Below are 19,260 nucleotides of genomic sequence, written 5' to 3'. Positions count from 1 at the left end.
GATGTCGGGAGCGCAGGCAGACAGGTGCCGGCCCGGCCCCGCGTGGGGAGCGCAGGGACTGGAGTTCTGCGAGCGTGTGCTGTGCTTCCAATTTATGGCAGGCTTGAGTGGCTGCCGGCGCGAGTCTCCTGGATAACATCTGTGGCCCAGATTGCACGGGTTCGTGTCGGGAGCCTCGGTAAATCACCTGCCAGCAGGGAGAGGCGTCTGGTGGGAGCGTTGCTCCCCGGGGGGCGGGATGTCTGCTGGGCGCCCGCGAGCGGGGCACTAATGCGGACAAAGACCGTGCTGGGTTTCTCCCCAGCCAGCAGAGACGAGCAGCCACGGTGAAGGGAGCGGGAGAGCCGGCTCTCATGTCTGCCCAGGCCGCCACCCGCGAGGTTTTCCTGGCGTGAGCCAGAGATCCCAGGGCCTGGTTCATGCCGAAGGCCAGACAGAGCTTGCTTAGGGCAGGAGCGTCTGCTGCCCTTCGGAGCGTAAGGCTGTGTGGCGGCGTGTTGGGGTTTTCCCGTCTCCTGCACCCCGTAGTGGCACGGACAGACTCCACCAGCCAGTAGAACAGAGGGAGTTTATTGCTTCTCCAGGGTACAGCCCAGCACAGATGTCATCTGTTACAGGAACTGGGGCTAGGAGGCCTCAGTGCCCCCCCTTGAGATGGGGGGTGGCTGGGCCCTACAATCCCAGCCCCATCCCTAGCTCCTTCTCCCCTGCTTCCCAGACAGAAACTAACTCTCTTCCAGCCCTGCCCCCCAGCCAGGGGCGGCATCCACCTTCCTTTGTTTCTCTCCCTGGGGGGTAGGTGGTCAGACAGGTTGAGAGCCCCTTGCCTAGTGACTCATCCCGTCCTGCTGGGCCGTGCTGCAGCCAGCGGGGGTCACCCACAGCCCCAGCATCGCAACCAGCAAGGTACCCCCACCACGTCACAGGGTGTAACTCGGGTGGGGGGCTTTCCCCGTCAGTCGCTCTCGGGCCCTTTCCCTTGCCGATGCCTCGGTGGGTGCTGTGTCTCAGGGCGGGCGTGGGCGTGGGGTGCGCTCGACGGTGCAGCTGGTGTGGGGTTCGTGTTCTGACTGGCAGTGAGGGAGGCCGGCTCCGCGTGTGGGGCCTAGCCGGTGAGATGTAAGTCTAGGACTCAGAGCCGGTCTGGGGGGCGCTCTGGCCCCTGCCCTGAGCCTGCTGTGCGCCCACAGGAGCCACTGCCAGAGCGGGATGCAAACGGGTCACCCGGTAAGCAGTCCCCTTACCGATAACTGGTTAACCGCCAGCCCAGCTGTGCCTATCGTGCTGCACCGTGGGCTACTCCGGCGGGCCGGGTAACCGGCGACACGCGGCTTAAACAGGACTCTACACCCTGCTGCCAGACCACTTGGCAGCCCCGTGCCCTGGCGCTAGTGAGCGGCACACGCAGGCGTGGGAAGAGCAGTTCGCTAGCCTGACGTTCTTTCCCCTCCCGGCGAGCGTCCCCGGTGCCCGTCAGCTGGAGAGCTGCGCCCGCCGCGGCAGGGCGCCATCTGCTCGGGGCGACTGGCCGCAAACCCCGCAGGTATTGGAAAGCTCATTGCTTTGAAGCTGGCCGTGCCTGCGCGTTCCCGGCACGGCTCGCAGCTGCCGAGCCCTCGCCAGTCCAGCCGGCGCGCCCCTCCAGCACGGGCCTCGGAGCTGGCACCGGCTGGGTAGGACCGTCCCCTCGGACACAGCGCTCCAGATGTGGCCTCCCCAGAGCCGAAGAAAGGGGACTGATCGCTTCTCTAGCTCTGCTGGCCACGCTCCTCCCAATGCGGCGCCAGCCTGCTTGGCTGCCAGGGCGCCCTGTTGGCTCCTCTCCAGCTTCTCACCCGCTGCCATGCCCAGGCCTTTCCCCCGTTAATAGCTCGGGAGAGGGCTCGTTTCAGGCTCCGGTGCGGCGTCTGGGTGAGACCTCCGGGGCAGTCCATGTGGGGACGGATGCCGCTTGGCCACGAGAGGAGCAAGCGGGAGCTGGCGAAAGAGGCCGTCTGCTGGGAAAGGGCTGAGTCCCGCGGCGAGGGCGACTTGTCCTGCGGCGAGCTCCATCGCGGGGCGCGCTGTCACTCAGGGAGAGCCGCAGGACGAGGGCGCCGGGGCCCCTCCCTTCGCCTTCAGTCCAGCTCCTCACCTCGGCAGCGTCTGCGCTGTGCACGGAGCCCGGAAGCAGCAACGGCCCCGCCTAGCAGGGGGCCTGCCCCAGAGGCCGCCCGCGCTGCCAGCCGCCACCCAGAGCTTCGCAGCTGGTGCCTGTCGAGTCCTTTCACACGTTTGATTCCCTCCCTCCCTCCAGATGGGAGACGCTAAGAGGCCGGCCCAGCGAGCTCTGGTGGGAGAGATCCGAGGTATAAATCGACCTGGGACTGTGGCTGGTACTTTGGGATGGGGAGACCCTGTTTGGAGGTGGGGGATGGGTTAGAACCTCTCCCCTGTGTGAGGAGGGTTGGGGGGCACAGGGAGCACTGGGGTGTCCGAGGGGAGGTGGGGGATGGGTTATAACTTCTCCCCTGTGTAAGGGGGGCTGGGGGGCACAGGGAGCGCTGGGGTGTCCGAGGGGAGGTGGGGGATGGGTTATAACCTCTCCCCTTTGTAAGGGGGACTAGGAGGGCACAGGGAGCACTGGGGTGTGTGAGGGGAGGTGGGGGATGGGCTATAACCTCTCCCCTGTGTAAGGGGGGGCTGGGGGGCACAGGGAGCTCTGGGGTGTCTGAGGGGAGGTGGGGGATGGGTTATAACCTCTCCCCTGTATAAGGGGGGGCTGGGGGGCACAGGGAGCACTGGGGTGTCCGAGGGGAGGTGGGGGATGGGTTATAACCTCTCCCCTGTGTGAGGGGTGTTGGGGGGCACAGGGGGCACTGGGGTGTCTGAGGGGAGGTGGGGGATGGGCTATAACCTCTCCCCTGTGTAAGGGGGGGCTGGGGGGCACAGGGAGCTCTGGGGTGTCTGAGGGGAGGTGGGGGATGGGTTATAACCTCTCCCCTGTATAAGGGGGGCTGGGGGGCACAGGGAGCACTGGGGTGTCCGAGGGGAGGTGGGGGATGGGTTATAACCTCTCCCCTGTGTGAGGGGTGTTGGGGGGCACAGGGGGCACTGGGGTGTCTGAGGGGAGGTGGGGGATGGGTTATAACCTCTCCCCTGTGTGAGGGGTGTTGGGGGGCACAGGGGGCACTGGGGTGTCTGAGGGGTTGTTTGTGGGACTTCCTCCGGGCTGAACTGGAGCGCTGGCTGATGCTGGTTTGGTGCCTGGTCGTGGCAGACCCCAGGCGTGGGCTGCAGGGGCCTGTCTCTAAGCGATCGGCCCTGCCTGGGCCCTGTCAGCGGCGCCCTAGAGCCCAGAGCGGGGTGGGGCTGTAGGGTCTGCCGGGGGATCAGTGCGCCTGCACAGAGCCGTGGCCCCGCCTGGGGTGGCGAGTGCAGGAGGCCGGGCGTTGCCTGGACCAGCGCAGCCCTCGGGGTGCAGGGAGGGTGCTGGGGGGGCCCAAAGGATGGCGCAGGAGCCGGCGGGGTCTGCGTGCGACCTGCGGGGGCTGCTGATGGGGGTGGTCCTGCAGCAGGGCGGGTGCAGACCGGGCCCTCCGGCGCCCTGTGCCACGGCGCCCCAGCAGCTTGCACTGGTCGGGGCTGGGCGCCCTCAGCTGTGCGCATGGTGGGGGTGCTGGAGGGTCCGTGCCACGGCTGGCAGCCCTACGCGCCCCGTTCGCCCGCCCCGGCACGGTGTCGGGGCTCCTCCGGCCTGGCGGGGCTTAGCGGATGCCACGGGTGGTGCGTGGCACTTCCTTGGGTGAACCTGGTTGCCATGGCAGCCAGCGCGGCTGTGCGACGACAACACCTGGTTTGTGACGGGTTGTGCTGCTGCGAGTGTCGCTCCCTCCGAGAGTCTGGTGGCAAGTGAATTGCAGGAGGGAAGGGCCCTGGCGCTCACCCGGCTCTGGCAGCCGGGAGCTGGGCCCTGCCGCTGCCGCTGGCCCAGGACTGGCACGGGGGGGGTCTCCTGCGGAGCGGCATCCAGCGCTGTGCGGAGAGGGGCCGTGGCCGTCGGCCTGGCTCCAGCGTGGCAGTGCGGGGCCACGGGGCTTGTGAGCAGCCTCCCTCGGGGAGGGGCGCCCTGATCGCCCAGCAGCCAGCGGCCCATTAGGAGGAGCGTGGCCAGCAGAGCTAGAGAAGTGATTGTTCCCCTTTACTCGGCTCTGGGAGGCCACATCTGGAGCGTTGTGTCCAGTTCTGGGCCCCTCACTACAGAAGGGATGTGGACGCGTTGGAGAGGGGCCAGCGGAGGCGACCAAAATGATGCGGGGGCTGGAGCACATGACCTAGAGGAGGGGCTGAGGGATTTGGGCTTGTTCAGTCTGCGAAGAGCAGAGTGGGGGGGTTTGAGAGCAGCCGGCAACTCCCTGAAGGGGGGATCCAGAGAGGCTGGCGAGAGGCTGGTCTCAGTGGGGGCAGAGCGAGGAGCGATGGGCTCAAGTTGCAGTGGGGGGGGTCACAGAATCCTAGAACCACAGAGCTGGAAGAGACCTCAGGAGGCATCGAGTCCAGCCCCCTGCTCTAGGCAGGACCAATCCCGACTAAATCAACCCGGCCAGGGCTGTGTCAAGCCGAGACTTAAACACCTCTAGGGATGGAGACTCCACTACTTCCCTAGGTAACCCATCCCAGTGCTTCACCACCCGCCTAGTGAAATAGTTTTTCCTAATATCCAACCTGGACCTCTCCCACCACAACTTGAGCCCATTGCTCCTTGTTCTGCATCCGTCACTACTGAGAACAGCCTCTCTCCATCCTCTTTGGAACCCCCCTTCAGGAAGTTGAAGGCTGCTCTCAGTCTAGGTTGGAGTGGGGGGGTCTAGGTTGGAGATTGGGACAAACTCTTTCCCTAGGCGGGTGGGAAGCGCTGGGCTGGGCTCCCTGGGGAGGGGGTGGAGTCTCCATCCCTAGGGGTGTTTGTCTAGGTCTGACCAAGCCCTGGCTGGGCTGATGGAGTGGGGGCTGGTCCTGCTTTGGGCAGGGGGCTGGACTCGATGCCTCCCCAGGTCTCTGCAGCCCTGGGAGCCTCGGTGGCCTGGCCTGCAGCGCTCTGCCTTTGCACGACCCAGACATGGCGTAGCCTGCCGGGACCAGCCTCTGTCCTGCTCCAAAGGCCCTTGGCGCCAGCACCGCGGCCCTCCCCTCTCGGGGTTCCTGGCAGGCCGTGACCGGCCCTGGCCCTGACCCTGAGCAGGAGTCTGGCCTTGCCAAGGAACCAGCTTGCTCTGGGTGAGAGGTGACCCTGCACACAGGGCATCCGCCCCTGAGCAAACTAGCCCCGTGCTGCTCCGGCTCTCCAGCCCAGGGCTTCCCTGCAATAGCAGGGCTAGGACTCCGCCCCCTCTGCTCTCAAAGCAACAGCCCTGAGCACATGAGCTAGAGGAGACTCTCCAGCTGCTGCGAGCATACAGGGCCTATGACACACACACACCTACTTCTGAACTTGTCCAGGTGGGGGCGGTGGCGCTGGCCAGTCCCTGGCTTGGCGGTGGGCAGCAAGGAAAGCGCTGAGCACAGGAGGGGCTGTTCCAAGGGGATTGAGAATAAACCAGAGAAGATCTTCTTGCCTCTCTGTAAAATCATGGGACGCCCGCAGCTTGAATCCTGCGTGCAGACGTGGTCGCCGCATCTCAGAAAAGAGACATTAGCATTGGAAGAGGTTCCAAAAAGGGCAACAAAATGATTTGGGGTTGAAAAGGGATTAAAAAGACGGGGACTTTTCAGTTTAGAGAAGAGGAGACTAAGGGGGATGTGGTAAAGGTCTGTAAAATGATGACTGGGGTGGAAAAAGTGAATAAGGAAAAGTTATTTTCTTGTTCCCACAATATAAGCACTAGGGGTCGCCCAATGAAATGAATAGGCAGCAGGTTTAAAACAAACCAAAGGAAGCTTTTTCTTCACTCAGCGCACAGTTAACCTGTGGAACTCCTCGCCAGAGGATGTTGTGAAGACCAGGACTTTAACAAGGTTCAGAAAAGAGCTAGATTAATCCATGGAGGTTAGGTCCATCAGTGGCTACCAGCCAGGGTGGGCAGGCATGGTGTCCCTAGCCTCTGTTTGTCAGAAGCTGGAAATGTGTGACAGGGAAGGGATCCTGTGATCATTACCTGTTCTGTTCACCCCCTCTGGGGCACCTGGCGCTGGCCACTGTGGGCCGACAGGACACGGGGCTGGATGGGCCTTTGCTCAGACCCAGCCTGCCTGCTTTGATGATCTTGTGCTCTCCTTGGGGCCGGGCGGGTTTCCCAGCGCAGCAGTAACACCGCCCAAAGTGGCCCAGTGAGGTGTCTCTAGAAAGCTGGTGAGTCGCTGAGTCCTGTAGGAATCCCTGTAGGAGCATCATGTGTACCCCGTGCGGAGTGTCATGTGTGCGCTGTGCGGAGCGTCGTGTGTGCGCCGAGCAGAGCGCCGTGTGTGCGCCGAGCAGAGCGTCGTGTGTGCGCTGTGCGGAGCGTCGTGTGTACCCCGTGCGGAGCGTCGTGTGTGTGCGCCGAGCAGAGCGTCGTGTGTGCACCGTGCGGAGCGTCATGTGTGCGCTGTGCGGAGCGTCGTGTGTGCGCCGAGCAGAGCGTCGTGTGTGCGCTGTGCGGAGCGTCGTGTGTACCCCGTGCGGAGCGTCGTGTGTGCGCCGAGCAGAGCGTCGTGTGTGCGCCGAGCGGAGCGTCGTGTGTGCGCTGTGCGGAGCGTCGTGTGTGCGCCGAGCAGAGCGTCGTGTGTGCACCGTGCGGAGCGTCATGTGTGCGCTGTGCGGAGCGTCGTGTGTGCGCCGAGCAGAGCGTCGTGTGTGCGCTGTGCGGAGCGTCGTGTGTACCCCGTGCGGAGCGTCGTGTGTGCGCCGAGCAGAGCGTCGTGTGTGCGCCGAGCGGAGCGTCGTGTGTGCGCTGTGCGGAGCGTCGTGTGTGCGCCGAGCAGAGCGTCGTGTGTGCGCTGTGCGGAGCGCCGTGTGTGCGCCGAGCAGAGCGTCGTGTGTGCGCTGTGCGGAGCGTCGTGTGTGCGCCGAGCAGAGCGTCGTGTGTGCGCTGTGCGGAGCGTCGTGTGTACCCCGTGCGGAGCGTCGTGTGTGCGCCGAGCAGAGCGTCGTGTGTGCACCGTGCGGAGCGTCATGTGTGCGCTGTGCGGAGCGTCGTGTGTGCGCCGAGCAGAGCGTCGTGTGTGCGCTGTGCGGAGCGTCGTGTGTACCCCGTGCGGAGCGTCGTGTGTGCGCCGAGCAGAGCGTCGTGTGTGCACCGTGCGGAGCGTCATGTGTACCCCGTGCGGAGCGTCGTGTGTGCGCCGTGCGGAGTGTCGTGTGTGCGCCGTGCGGAGTGTCGTGTGTGCGCTGTGCGGAGCGTCGTGTGTACCCCGTGCGGAGCGTCGTGTGTGCGCCGAGCAGAGCGTCGTGTGTGCACCGTGCGGAGCGTCATGTGTACCCCGTGCGAGCGTCGTGTGTGCGCCGTGCGGAGTGTCGTGTGTGCGCCGTGCGGAGTGTCGTGTGTGCGCCGTGCGGAGCGTCGTGTGTGCGCCGAGCAGAGAGTCGTGTGTGCGCCGTGCGGAGTGTCGTGTGTGCGCCGAGCAGAGAGTCGTGTGTGCGCCGTGCGAGTGTCGTGTGTGCGCCGTGCGGAGCGTCGTGTGTGTGCCGTGCGGAGTGTCGTGTGTGCGCTGTGCAGAGTGTCGTGTGTGCGCCGAGCAGAGAGTCGTGTGTGCGCCGTGCAGAGTGTCGTGTGTGCGCCGAGCAGAGAGTCGTGTGTGCGCTGTGCGGAGCGTCGTGTGTGCGCCGAGCAGAGAGTCGTGTGTGCGCCGTGCGGAGTGTCGTGTGTGCGCCGAGCAGAGAGTCGTGCGCGCGCCGTGCGGAGTGTCGTGTGTGCGCCGTGCGGAGCGTCGTGTGTGCGCCGAGCTGAGCGTCGCGTGTGCGCCGTGCGGAGTGTCGTGTGTGCGCCGAGCAGAGAGTCGTGTGTGCGCCGTGCGGAGTGTCGTTTGTGCGCCGAGCAGAGAGTCGTGTGTGCGCTGTGCGGAGCGTCGTGTGTGCGCCGAGCGGAGCGTCGTGTGTGTGCCGTGCGGAGTGTCGTGTGTGCGCCGAGCAGAGAGTCGTGTGTGCGCCGAGCAGAGAGTCGTGTGTGCGCCGAGCAGAGAGTCGTGTGTGCGCTGTGTGGAGCGTCGTGTGTGCGCCGAGCGGAGCGTCGTGTGTGCGCCGAGCAGAGAGTCGTGTGTGCACCGTGCGGAGTGTCGTGTGTGCGCCGTGCGGAGTGTCGTGCACGTTGTGTGGAGCATTGTGTGCACCTTGAGGAGTGTTGGTTCTGTCCCTGTATTTCACGTTTGCTCCTGGGAGGCAGCAACACAGTGCCCCTGCGCTGACCGGCCTGTCTGCCCCTTCTCCCCCGGCCCTGCGCTGACCGGCCCGTCTGCCCCCTCCCCCCGGCCCTGCGCTGACCGGCCCGTCTGCCCCCTCCCTCCCCCGGCCCTGGGCTGACCGGCCCGTCTGCCCCCTCCCCCCCGGCCCTGCGCTGACCGGCCCGTCTGCCCCCTCCCTCCCCCGGCCCTGGGCTGACCGGCCCGTCTGCCCCCTCCCCCCCGCCCTGCGCTGACCGGCCCGTCTGCCCCTTCTCCCCCGGCCCTGCGCTGACCGGCCCGTCTGCCCCTTCTCCCCCGGCCCTGCGCTGACCGGCCCGTCTGCCCCTTCTCCCCCAGCCCTGCGCTGACCGGCCCGTCTGCCCCCTCCCCCCCGGCCCTGCGCTGACCGGCCCGTCTGCCCCCTCCCCCCGGCCCTGCGCTGACCGGCCCGTCTGCCCCCTCCCCCCCGGCCCTGCGCTGACCGGCCCGTCTGCCCCCTCCCTCCCCCGGCCCTGGGCTGACCGGCCCGTCTGCCCCCTCCCCCCCGGCCCTGCGCTGACCGGCCCGTCTGCCCCCTCCCCCCGGCCCTGGGCTGACCGGCCCGTCTGCCCCCTCCCCCCCCGCCCTGCGCTGACCGGCCCGTCTGCCCCTTCTCCCCCGGCCCTGCGCTGACCGGCCCGTCTGCCCCCTCCCCCCCGGCCCTGCGCTGACCGGCCTGTCTGCCCCTTCTCCCCCGGCCCTGCGCTGACCGGCCCGTCTGCCCCCTCCCCCCCAGCCCTGCGCTGACCGGCCCGTCTGCCCCCTCCCCCCGGCCCTGCGCTGACCGGCCCGTCTGCCCCCTCCCCCCCCAGCCCTGCGCTGACCGGCCCGTCTGCCCCCTCCCCCCCGGCCCTGCGCTGACCGGCCCGTCTGCCCCCTCCCCCCGGCCCTGCGCTGACCGGCCCGTCTGCCCCCTCCCCCCCGGCCCTGCGCTGACCGGCCCGTCTGCCCCCCCCCCCCCCGGCCCTGCGCTGACCGGCCCGTCTGCCCCCTCCCCCCCGGCCCTGCGCTGACCGGCCCGTCTGCCCCCTCCCCCCCGGCCCTGCGCTGACCGGCCCGTCTGCCCCCTCCCCCCGGCCCTGCGCTGACCGGCCCGTCTGCCCCCTCCCCCCCGGCCCTGCGCTGACCGGCCCGTCTGCCCCCTCCCCCCCCCGCCCTGCGCTGACCGGCCTGTCTGCCCCCTCCCCCCCCGGCCCTGCGCTGACCGGCCCGTCTGCCCCCTCCCCCCCGGCCCTGCGCTGACCGGCCCGTCTGCCCCCTCCCCCCCCCGGCCCTGCGCTGACCGGCCCGTCTGCCCCCTCCCCCCCCGGCCCTGCGCTGACCGGCCCGTCTGCCCCCCCCCCCCGCCCTGCGCTGACCGGCCCGTCTGCCCCCTCCCCCCGCCCTGCGCTGACCGGCCCGTCTGCCCCCCCCCCCCGCCCTGCGCTGACCGGCCCGTCTGCCCCCCCCCCCCCCGCCCTGCGCTGACCGGCCCGTCTGCCCCCTCCCCCCCGGCCCTGCGCTGACCGGCCCGTCTGCCCCCTCCCCCCCCCGGCCCTGCGCTGACCGGCCCGTCTGCCCCCCCCCCCCGCCCTGCGCTGACCGGCCCGTCTGCCCCCTCCCCCCCCGGCCCTGCGCTGACCGGCCCGTCTGCCCGCAGGTGGAGGTGGAGGTGGAGAGCATGGACAAGGCGGGGAATTTCATTGGCTGGCTGCACGTGGAGGGGCTGAACCTGTCGGTGGCGCTGGTGGAGCAGGCGCTCTCCAAGGTGCACTTCACGGCCGAGCGCAGCCCCTACTGCAAGGCCCTGCTGTCCGCCGAGGAGGCCGCCAAGCAGAAGAAGGAGAAGGTAGGAGACAGGGCTGGGCTGCGGAGACCCCGGGACCTTGGCCAGCCCGTCCGCCCGCAGGGGGAGCGCCCGGCCCTGGCTCCCCGGGGGCAGGCTGGGGCGCTCTCCTGCAGGGACACGCCCGGCTCCCGCAGGGTCCCAGGCAGGCTCCGTGGCACGGGGCAGCCCTTTGCACGGCCGGGCGCTGGAGACGGGCGCTGGGGTTGGCCCGGAGCGCGGGGCAGCCCGGCGTGCGAGTGGCGTGCGAGCGGCGTGCGAGCGGTGTGCCCCTGGCGCGTGCCAGCCGCTGTTAACTTGGCAATTAAGGCCGGGTTTTTTTATCGCCCTCTTGTTTGGCGGCTACCTGCCTGCCAGGCCCCATCTCTCTGCATTTGTGTCAGGGGCAGCGCGGGGGAAAGGAGGCGACCGATCAGCCTCGTAAAGCGCCGGCACTGTCCGGCGGCCCCGGCTCTGCCGTGAGCACTGCGCCTGGTGGCCAGGCGGCAGGGAATGGGGGAGGGGGCGCGGAGTGGGGGGAGGGTGAGATCGGGGACTCCTGGCTCTCGTGAGGACAGCGGCACCTGCCGAACTGACCTTCCCCGCAAGTGGCTGTTAGCCTGTGGAACTCCCTGCTGCTGGATGACAGGCGGGCTGCTTCTCGGCTCCCCGTGCCGGGCGGGGCTGCGGCATGAGGGGCTCAGAGGAAATGGGCTGCCCCCCAGCCCCGCCGGTGCCCCTCGCTCCCTCCCCGCAACCCCTGCCCCCCAGCCCCGCCGGTGCCCTCGCTCCCTCCCCGCAGCCCCTGCCCCCCAGCCCCGCCGGTGCCCCTCGCTCCCTCCCCGCAGCCCCTGCCCCCCCAGCCCCGCCGGTGCCCCTCGCTCCCTCCCCGCAGCCCCTGCCCCCCAGCCCTGCCGGTGCCCCTCGCTCCCTCCCCGCAGCCCCTGCCCCCCAGCCCTGCCGGTGCCCCTCGCTCCCTCCCCGCAGCCCCTGCCCCCCAGCCCCGCCGGTGCCCCTCCCCTCCACCCCCGCCCGTGCACCACCTCTCATCCGGCTCCCCTCCCGGCAGGTCTGGGCCCAGTACGAGGAGGCGCGGGTGGAGGAGGTGGTGCCGGTGCTGGAGGAGAAGGAGCGAACCGCCAGCTACAAGCCCGTCTTCGTGACCGAGATCACCGACGAGCTGCACTTCTACGTGCAGGACGTGGAGACGGGTGAGTGGCGGCTCCCGCGTCGGCCAGGGGGAGGGGCCGGGCATGGGACCCTGGTGGGATGGGGGAGGGGCCGGGCGTGGGACCCTGGTGGGATGGGGGAGGGGCCGGGCATGGGACCCTGGTGGGATGGGGGAGGGGCCGGGCGTGGGACCCTGGTGGGATGGGGGAGGGGCCGGGCATGGGACCCTGGTGGGATGGGGGAGGGGCCGGGCGTGGGACCCTGGTGGGAAGGGGAAGGGGCGGGGCGTGGGACCCCGGTGGGAAGGGGGAGGGGCGTGGGACCCCGGTGGGAAGGGGGAGGGGCGGGGCGTGGGACCCCGGTGGGAAGGGGGAGGGGCGGGGCGTGGGACCCCGGTGGGAAGGGGGAGGGGCGGGGCGTGGGACCCTGGTGGGAAGGGGGAGGGGCCGGGCGTGGGACCCCGGTGGCAGGCCTGACCAGGTGCCCCCCGCAGGGACCCAGCTGGAGAAGCTGATGGAGAACATGAGGAGCGAGATCGCCAGCCACCCGCCCGTGGAAGGCTCCTACGCGCCGCGCCGCGGGGACTGCTGCATCGCCAAGTTCGTGGACGGGGAATGGTGAGTCCCCCCGCACCCTGGGCTGGGCACGGAGCCACGTGGCCAGCCGGGGTCCCCCTCCCCTGGGGTGCCGCGCATACGCAGGCCTGTGCTCCAAGGGCCCCTTCGGCGGCTCCTCCCTTGGCCGCTGCGCTGGGGGCTCGGCGGGGCTGGGGGGCTGGGCCCGACTGGGGTCTTCTGGGGGCCGGTCCTGGGGGCGTTCTCACCCCCTGTTCCCTGCCTGCCAGGTACCGGGCCCGTGTGGAGAAGGTGGAGTCGCCAACCAAGGTTCACGTCTTCTACATCGACTACGGGAACGTGAGTACCTGGCTGGTGCGGGCACAGTCGTCCCCAGCCGTGTGCCTGCGCCAGGGCCAGCCGCAGGGCCCCTTTCCTCCGGCATCCCCCAGGGCCGGCCGCAGGGCCCCTTTCCTCCAGCATCCCCCAGAGCCAGCCGCAGGGCCCCTTTCCTCCGGCATCCCCCAGGGCCGGCCGCAGGGCCCCTTTCCTCCAGCATCCCCCAGGGCCGGCCGCAGGGCCCCTTTCCTCCGGCATCCCCCAGGGCCGGCCACAGGGCCCCTTTCCTCCGGCATCCCCCAGGGCCGGCCGCAGGGCCCCTTTCCTCCGGCATCCCCCAGGGCCGGCCGCAGGGCCCCTTTCCTCCGGCATCCCCCAGGGCCGGCCACAGGGCCCCTTTCCTCCAGCATCCCCCAGGGCCGGCCGCAGGGCCCCTTTCCTCCGGCATCCCCCAGGGCCGGCCGCAGGGCCCCTTTCCTCCGGCATCCCCCAGGGCCGGCCACAGGGCCCCTTTCCTCCAGCATCCCCCAGAGCCAGCCGCAGGGCCCCTTTCCTCCAGCATCCCCCAGGGCCGGCCGCAGGGCCCCTTTCCTCCGGCATCCCCCAGGGCCGGCCACAGGGCCCCTTTCCTCCAGCATCCCCCAGAGCCAGCCGCAGGGCCCCTTTCCTCCAGCATCCCCCAGGGCCGGCCGCAGGGCCCCTTTCCTCCGGCATCCCCCAGGGCCGGCCACAGGGCCCCTTTCCTCCAGCATCCCCCAGAGCCAGCCGCAGGGCCCCTTTCCTCCGGCATCCCCCAGGGCCGGCCACAGGGCCCCTTTCCTCCAGCATCCCCCAGGGCCGGCCGCAGGGCCCCTTTCCTCCAGCATCCCCCAGGCCGGCCGCAGGGCCCCTTTCCTCCAGCATCCCCCAGGGCCGGCCGCAGGGCCCCTTTCCTCCGGCATCCCCCAGGGCCGGCCGCAGGGCCCCTTTCCTCCGGCATCCCCCAGGGCCGGCCGCAGGGCCCCTTTCCTCCAGCATCCCCCAGGGCCGGCCGCAGGGCCCCTTTCCTCCAGCATCCCCCAGGGCCGGCCACAGGGCCCCTTTCCTCCAGCATCCCCCAGAGCCAGCCGCAGGGCCCCTTTCCTCCAGCATCCCCCAGGGCCGGCCGCAGGGCCCCTTTCCTCCAGCATCCCCCAGGGCCGGCCGCAGGGCCCCTTTCCTCCAGCATCCCCCAGGGCCGGCCACAGGGCCCCTTTCCTCCAGCATCCCCCAGGGCCGGCCGCAGGGCCCCTTTCCTCCAGCATCCCCCAGGGCCGGCCGCAGGGCCCCTTTCCTCCAGCATCCCCCAGGGCCGGCCACAGGGCCCCTTTCCTCCGGCATCCCCCAGGGCCGGCCGCAGGGCCCCTTTCCTCCGGCATCCCCCAGGGCCGGCCGCAGGGCCCCTTTCCTCCAGCATCCCCCAGGGCCGGCCGCAGGGCCCCTTTCCTCCAGCATCCCCCAGGGCCGGCCACAGGGCCCCTTTCCTCCAGCATCCCCCAGGGCCGGCCGCAGGGCCCCTTTCCTCCAGCATCCCCCAGGGCCGGCCGCAGGGCCCCTTTCCTCCAGCATCCCCCAGGGCCGGCCACAGGGCCCCTTTCCTCCGGCATCCCCCAGGGCCGGCCGCAGGGCCCCTTTCCTCCGGCATCCCCCAGGGCCGGCCGCAGGGCCCCTTTCCTCCGGCATCCCCCAGGGCCGGCCGCAGGGCCCCTTTCCTCCGGCATCCCCCAGGGCCGGCCGCAGGGCCCCTTTCCTCCAGCATCCCCCAGGGCCGGCCGCAGGGCCCCTTTCCTCCAGCATCCCCCAGGGCCGGCCGCAGGGCCCCTTTCCTCCAGCATCCCCCAGGGCCGGCCACAGGGCCCCTTTCCTCCAGCATCCCCCAGGGCCGGCCGCAGGGCCCCTTTCCTCCAGCATCCCCCAGGGCCGGCCGCAGGGCCCCTTTCCTCCAGCATCCCCCAGGGCCGGCCGCAGGGCCCCTTTCCTCCAGCATCCCCCAGGGCCGGCCGCAGGGCCCCTTTCCTCCGGCATCCCCCAGAGCCAGCCGCAGGGCCCCTTTCCTCCAGCATCCCCCAGGGCCGGCCGCAGGGCCCCTTTCCTCCGGCATCCCCCAGGGCCGGCCGCAGGGCCCCTTTCCTCCGGCATCCCCCAGGGCCGGCCGCAGGGCCCCTTTCCTCCGGCATCCCCCAGGGCCGGCCGCAGGGCCCCTTTCCTCCGGCATCCCCCAGGGCCGGCCGCAGGGCCCCTTTCCTCCGGCATCCCCCAGGGCCGGCCGCAGGGCCCCTTTCCTCCAGCATCCCCCAGGGCCGGCCGCAGGGCCCCTTTCCTCCGGCATCCCCCAGGGCCGGCCGCAGGGCCCCTTTCCTCCAGCATCCCCCAGGGCCGGCCGCAGGGCCCCTTTCCTCCAGCATCCCCCAGGGCCGGCCGCAGGGCCCCTTTCCTCCAGCATCCCCCAGGGCCGGCCGCAGGGCCCCTTTCCTCCAGCATCCCCCAGGGCCGGCCGCAGGGCCCCTTTCCTCCGGCATCCCCCAGAGCCAGCCGCAGGGCCCCTTTCCTCCGGCATCCCCCAGGGCCGGCCGCAGGGCCCCTTTCCTCCGGCATCCCCCAGGGCCGGCCGCAGGGCCCCTTTCCTCCGGCATCCCCCAGGGCCGGCCGCAGGGCCCCTTTCCTCCAGCACCCCCCAGGGCCGGCCGCAGGGCCCCTTTCCTCCGGCATCCCCCAGGGCCGGCCGCAGGGCCCCTTTCCTCCAGCACCCCCCAGGGCCGGCCGCAGGGCCCCTTGCCTCCGGCATCCCCCAGGGCCAGCCGCAGGGCCCCTTTCCTCCAGCATCCCCCAGGGCCGGCCGCAGGGCCCCTTTCCTCCGGCATCCCCCAGGGCCGGCCGCAGGGCCCCTTTCCTCCGGCATCCCCCAGGGCCAGCCGCAGGGCCCCTTTCCTCCGGCATCCCCCAGGGCCGGCCGCAGGGCCCCTTTCCTCCGGCATCCCCCAGGGCCGGCCGCAGGGCCCCTTTCCTCCAGCATCCCCCAGGGCCGGCCACAGGGCCCCTTTCCTCCGGCATCCCCCAGGGCCGGCCGCAGGGCCCCTTTCCTCCAGCATCCCCCAGGGCCGGGCGCAGGGCCCCTTTCCTCCAGCATCCCCCAGAGCCAGCCGCAGGGCCCCTTTCCTCCGGCATCCCCCAGGGCCGGCCGCAGGGCCCCTTTCCTCCGGCATCCCCCAGGGCCGGCCGCAGGGCCCCTTTCCTCCGGCATCCCCCAGGGCCGGCCGCAGGGCCCCTTTCCTCCGGCATCCCCCAGGGCCGGCCACAGGGCCCCTTTCCTCCGGCATCCCCCAGGGCCGGCCACAGGGCCCCTTTCCTCCGGCATCCCCCAGGGCCGGCCGCAGGGCCCCTTTCCTCCGGCATCCCCCAGGGCCGGCCGCAGGGCCCCTTTCCTCCGGCATCCCCCAGGGCCGGCCGCAGGGCCCCTTTCCTCCGGCATCCCCCAGGGCCGGCCGCAGGGCCCCTTTCCTCCGGCATCCCCCAGGGCCGGCCGCAGGGCCCCTTTCCTCCGGCATCCCCCAGGGCCGGCCGCAGGGCCCCTTTCCTCCGGCATCCCCCAGGGCCGGCCGCAGGGCCCCTTTCCTCCGGCATCCCCCAGGGCCGGCCGCAGGGCCCCTTTCCTCCGGCATCCCCCAGGGCCGGCCGCAGGGCCCCTTTCCTCCGGCATCCCCCAGGGCCGGCCGCAGGGCCCCTTTCCTCCGGCATCCCCCAGGGCCGGCCGCAGGGCCCCTTTCCTCCGGCATCCCCCAGGGCCGGCCGCAGGGCCCCTTTCCTCCGGCATCCCCTAGGGCCGGCCGCAGGGCCCCTTTCCTCCTGCATCCCCCAGGGCCGGCCGCAGGGCCCCTTGCCTCGGTGACATGCGGAGCTGTGACAGCAGAGCTGGCTCTGGGCACGTCTGGCCGTCCAGGCCGCGGGTGCGTTTGGCCTGAGCAGGCTCTTCCCACCCACCGGGCACCAGAGCTTGGAGAACCTGGCGGGAGGCGGGGCAAAGCCGCGCTGCCCCCACCCGCTGGGCATCGCCCGGGCAGGCCTGGCTGGGCTGCTCCCCTCGCCCCCACGCCGGGCGCTGCCTGGCCATGCGGTGTCGCTCCCGGCAGCCTCTCGCAGCGGCCCCGCCACCGGCGTCTGCACGGGCACGGCCCACGCTGCGGGGTGCGCGTCTGGCCTTGCCGCGCCGGGCCCCTGACCCACCCCCCTCGCTCTCTGCAGAGAGAGACGCTGCCCGCCACGCGCCTGGGCACCCTGCCGCCTGCCTTCAGCACCCGCGTCCTGCCCGCCCAGGCCACCGAGTACACGTTTGCCTTCATCCAGGTGCCTCAGGATGTAAGTGTGCGGGGCGGGGGGTCCCGTGGGGGCGGAGCAGGGGCGGGGTTCCATGGGGGCGGGGTTCCATGGGGGCGGGGCCAGAGGGATCGCGTGGGGGCGGAGCAGGGGCAGGGGTCCATGGGGGCGGAGCAGGGGCGGGGTTCCATGGGGGCGGGGTTCCATGGGGGCGGGGCCAGAGGGATCGCGTGGGGGCGGAGCAGGGGCGGGGGTCCATGGGGGCGGAGCAGGGGCGGGGTTCCATGGGGGCGGGGCCAGAGGGATCGCGTGGGGGCGGAGCAGGGGCAGGGGTTCCATGGGGGCGGGGCCAGAGGGATCGCGTGGGGGCGGGGCCAGAGGGATCGCGTGGGGGCGGAGCAGGGGCGGGGGTTCCATGGGGGCAGGGCCGCCCCTCAGCCTGCCCAGTGTCCTGCTACCACAGCAGGCAAAATACGTCCCTTCCCGACTGCAGGGAGGGACCAGTCCTGTCGGCTGTTTTCTCCACGTGTCCATCTGGCTGCCCCGCCCCGCCCCGCCCCGCCCCGCCCCGCCCCGCCCCTTCTCCGGGCACGCTCTCCCCCCCCCAGCACCATGGCCCCGCTCCCCCATCCCAGCTCCAGCACCCTCCTCGGCCATGCCCGGCTCCCCCTCTCGGCTCCAGCGCCCCACCCAGGCTGTGCCCGGCTCCCCCTCCCGGCCCCGCCTGACACTCTGCCCGGCCCGCAGGAGGAGGCGCGCGCTGACGCGGTGGACAGCGTGGTGCGGGACATCCAGAACACCCAGTGCCTGCTGAACGTGGAGCACCTGGGGCCCAGCTGCCCCCACGTCACCCTGCAGTTCGCCGACTCCAAGGTGGACGTGGGGCTGGGGCTGGTCAAGGAAGGGCTGGTCATGGTGGAGGCGCGCAAGGAGAAGCAGTTCCAGACAGTGGTGCGTGAGGGGGCGGGGCCTGCATGAGGGGGCGGGGCCTGCGGGGTGGTGGCGGGGCCTGGCTGGCAGCTGCCAAGGCATCTTGTGCTCAGGGGGGTGGGACCGGGGGGCGCTCCGGGCATGCCACGTGGCCTGCCCCCCTTTACCCCAGCAGGCGTGGCCGTGGGTCGGAGCAGGGCTGTCCGGTGCCCTCCGTGGCCCACTGGAGTCCCTGCCCGCTCGGCTGGCAGTGCCGTGTCTGTGCCCTGCCGGGGGGTGGACACAGCCCACTGCCGCCCCCTTGCCCGGTGCCCCGCCACAGCCACGGCAATGTGGGGCCGGCAGGGACCCCCAGAGGCCGAGCCCGGGCCCAGTGGCCCTGGACCAGCCTGGTCCCAAAACTCTCCAGAGCCACCCTGGCCTCCTGCCGGTAACCCATCCCGCCTCAGCAAAGGGAAGGGGAACCAGGACCATCCCTGGCTCTTAGTGGGCAGCAGGGACTAGTGGTTAGAGCAGAGGGACTGAGACTGGGGACTCCTGGATTCCAGCCCCACTCTCTGCAGCCCTGGAATGTGCGGTGCCTCGGTTTCCCCTCTGTAGAATGACTCTGCCATTGCCCAGCACTTTGGGCCCCCAGGGAGAAGGGGGTTCCCAAAGCCGGGCCCCTGGGTTCTGTGGGTCTGTGCCTGGGGCCAGGGCAGGATCCCAGTTTTCCGGCCGGCGTTCGCCCAGCACACGGTGCACGGGAGGCCGTCGGCGGGGCCTGGCCAGTAACGAGCCAGGGCCTCCTGCGCTGGTTTCTGGCTGCCCTTCCCCCGACCCCCGCTGCACCCTCCCCGGGGGCGACAGGACTTACTGGCCCAGGCCCCCGGCTCCAGGGGCCCAGCTGCTCCAACCCTCCCAGGCCCGGTGCCCACCCCATGCCCCCCCGCTGGGCCCAGGCAGGAGCCCCCCATGACGCCTTTGTTGCCCGCAGATCACCGAGTACCTGAATGCCCAGGAGCTGGCCAAGTCCAACCGGGTGAGTCCGGGGCCGGAGGGCGGGTGGGGGAGCCGTGTGGCCCAGGGCGGAGGGGGCAGGAGGCCGGCCCCCGCCACGGCTCTCACCTCGGCCCTTCTCCCCCGCAGCTCAACCTCTGGCGCTACGGCGACTTCCGGGCCGACGACGCGGATGAATTCGGCTACAGCCGCTAGGAGCGGCCCCGGGCTCCGGCCCCAGCGCAGCCACCGCGCCGCTGTCTGCTCCCCGCGCCCCCCGGGGCCCGGCTCTGCACCACGTGGCGCCCGCGCCGCCCCCGCGCCTCGGCTCTGCGACCCGGGCAGCGAGCCCCGGGCTGGCGGCTCCCACACGGACCGGCCTCCGCCGCCCCCGCCCCCGCCCGGAGCCGCGCTCTGGCCCGTATTTAAAGCTTTGGGGGCCCAATAAAGTATCACCCGCTGCGCCCGGCTGCGCCGCCTCCTTGCGCCAGGGCCGGGGCCCCGCTGGGTACAAAGGGCCCCTTCCGGCCCCTGCCCCGGGGCGGGGGGGGCTGGCGGCGAGCCGAGGGCAGGAGGCCTTGGAGCCGGGAAAGGCCAGGCTGGCAGCAGCTGTGGGGGAGGGGTCATGGCCTGAGTGGCCCCGACGGGGTCCCAGCTGCGCCCAGGGGTCCCCCGTCTGACTCGCTAGCTGGGGACTCGGCCGGGGGAGGGGCGTTTGCCCCTGGCTGGGCCGGGCCGGACGGGCCACATGCTGGGAGGCCAGAGCCAAGGAGAACCCACGGC

The 19,260-nt window shown here is 71.5% G+C and overlaps 1 protein-coding gene across 1 annotated transcript in view; it reads left to right on the top strand.

Annotated features, from left to right (window-relative positions):
- Positions 1–18,939, top strand: part of SND1 (staphylococcal nuclease and tudor domain containing 1) — a 314,287-nt gene extending 295,348 nt beyond the window's left edge. The window contains exons 17-24 of the mRNA XM_075924108.1: positions 10,013–10,201; positions 11,247–11,388; positions 11,841–11,964; positions 12,192–12,261; positions 16,498–16,611; positions 17,317–17,520; positions 18,476–18,520; positions 18,628–18,939. Coding sequence (XP_075780223.1) covers positions 10,013–10,201; positions 11,247–11,388; positions 11,841–11,964; positions 12,192–12,261; positions 16,498–16,611; positions 17,317–17,520; positions 18,476–18,520; positions 18,628–18,693 — 954 coding nt within the window. The 3' untranslated portion in view covers positions 18,694–18,939. The remainder of the gene's footprint in view (positions 1–10,012; positions 10,202–11,246; positions 11,389–11,840; positions 11,965–12,191; positions 12,262–16,497; positions 16,612–17,316; positions 17,521–18,475; positions 18,521–18,627) is intronic.
- The last annotated feature ends 321 nt before the right edge of the window (positions 18,940–19,260 follow it).

Source organism: Pelodiscus sinensis, chromosome 1 (genome assembly GCF_049634645.1).
Source record: "Pelodiscus sinensis isolate JC-2024 chromosome 1, ASM4963464v1, whole genome shotgun sequence".
Classification (NCBI taxonomy): Eukaryota; Metazoa; Chordata; order Testudines; family Trionychidae; genus Pelodiscus; species Pelodiscus sinensis.
This window is presented reverse-complemented; position numbering and strand designations above follow the sequence as displayed.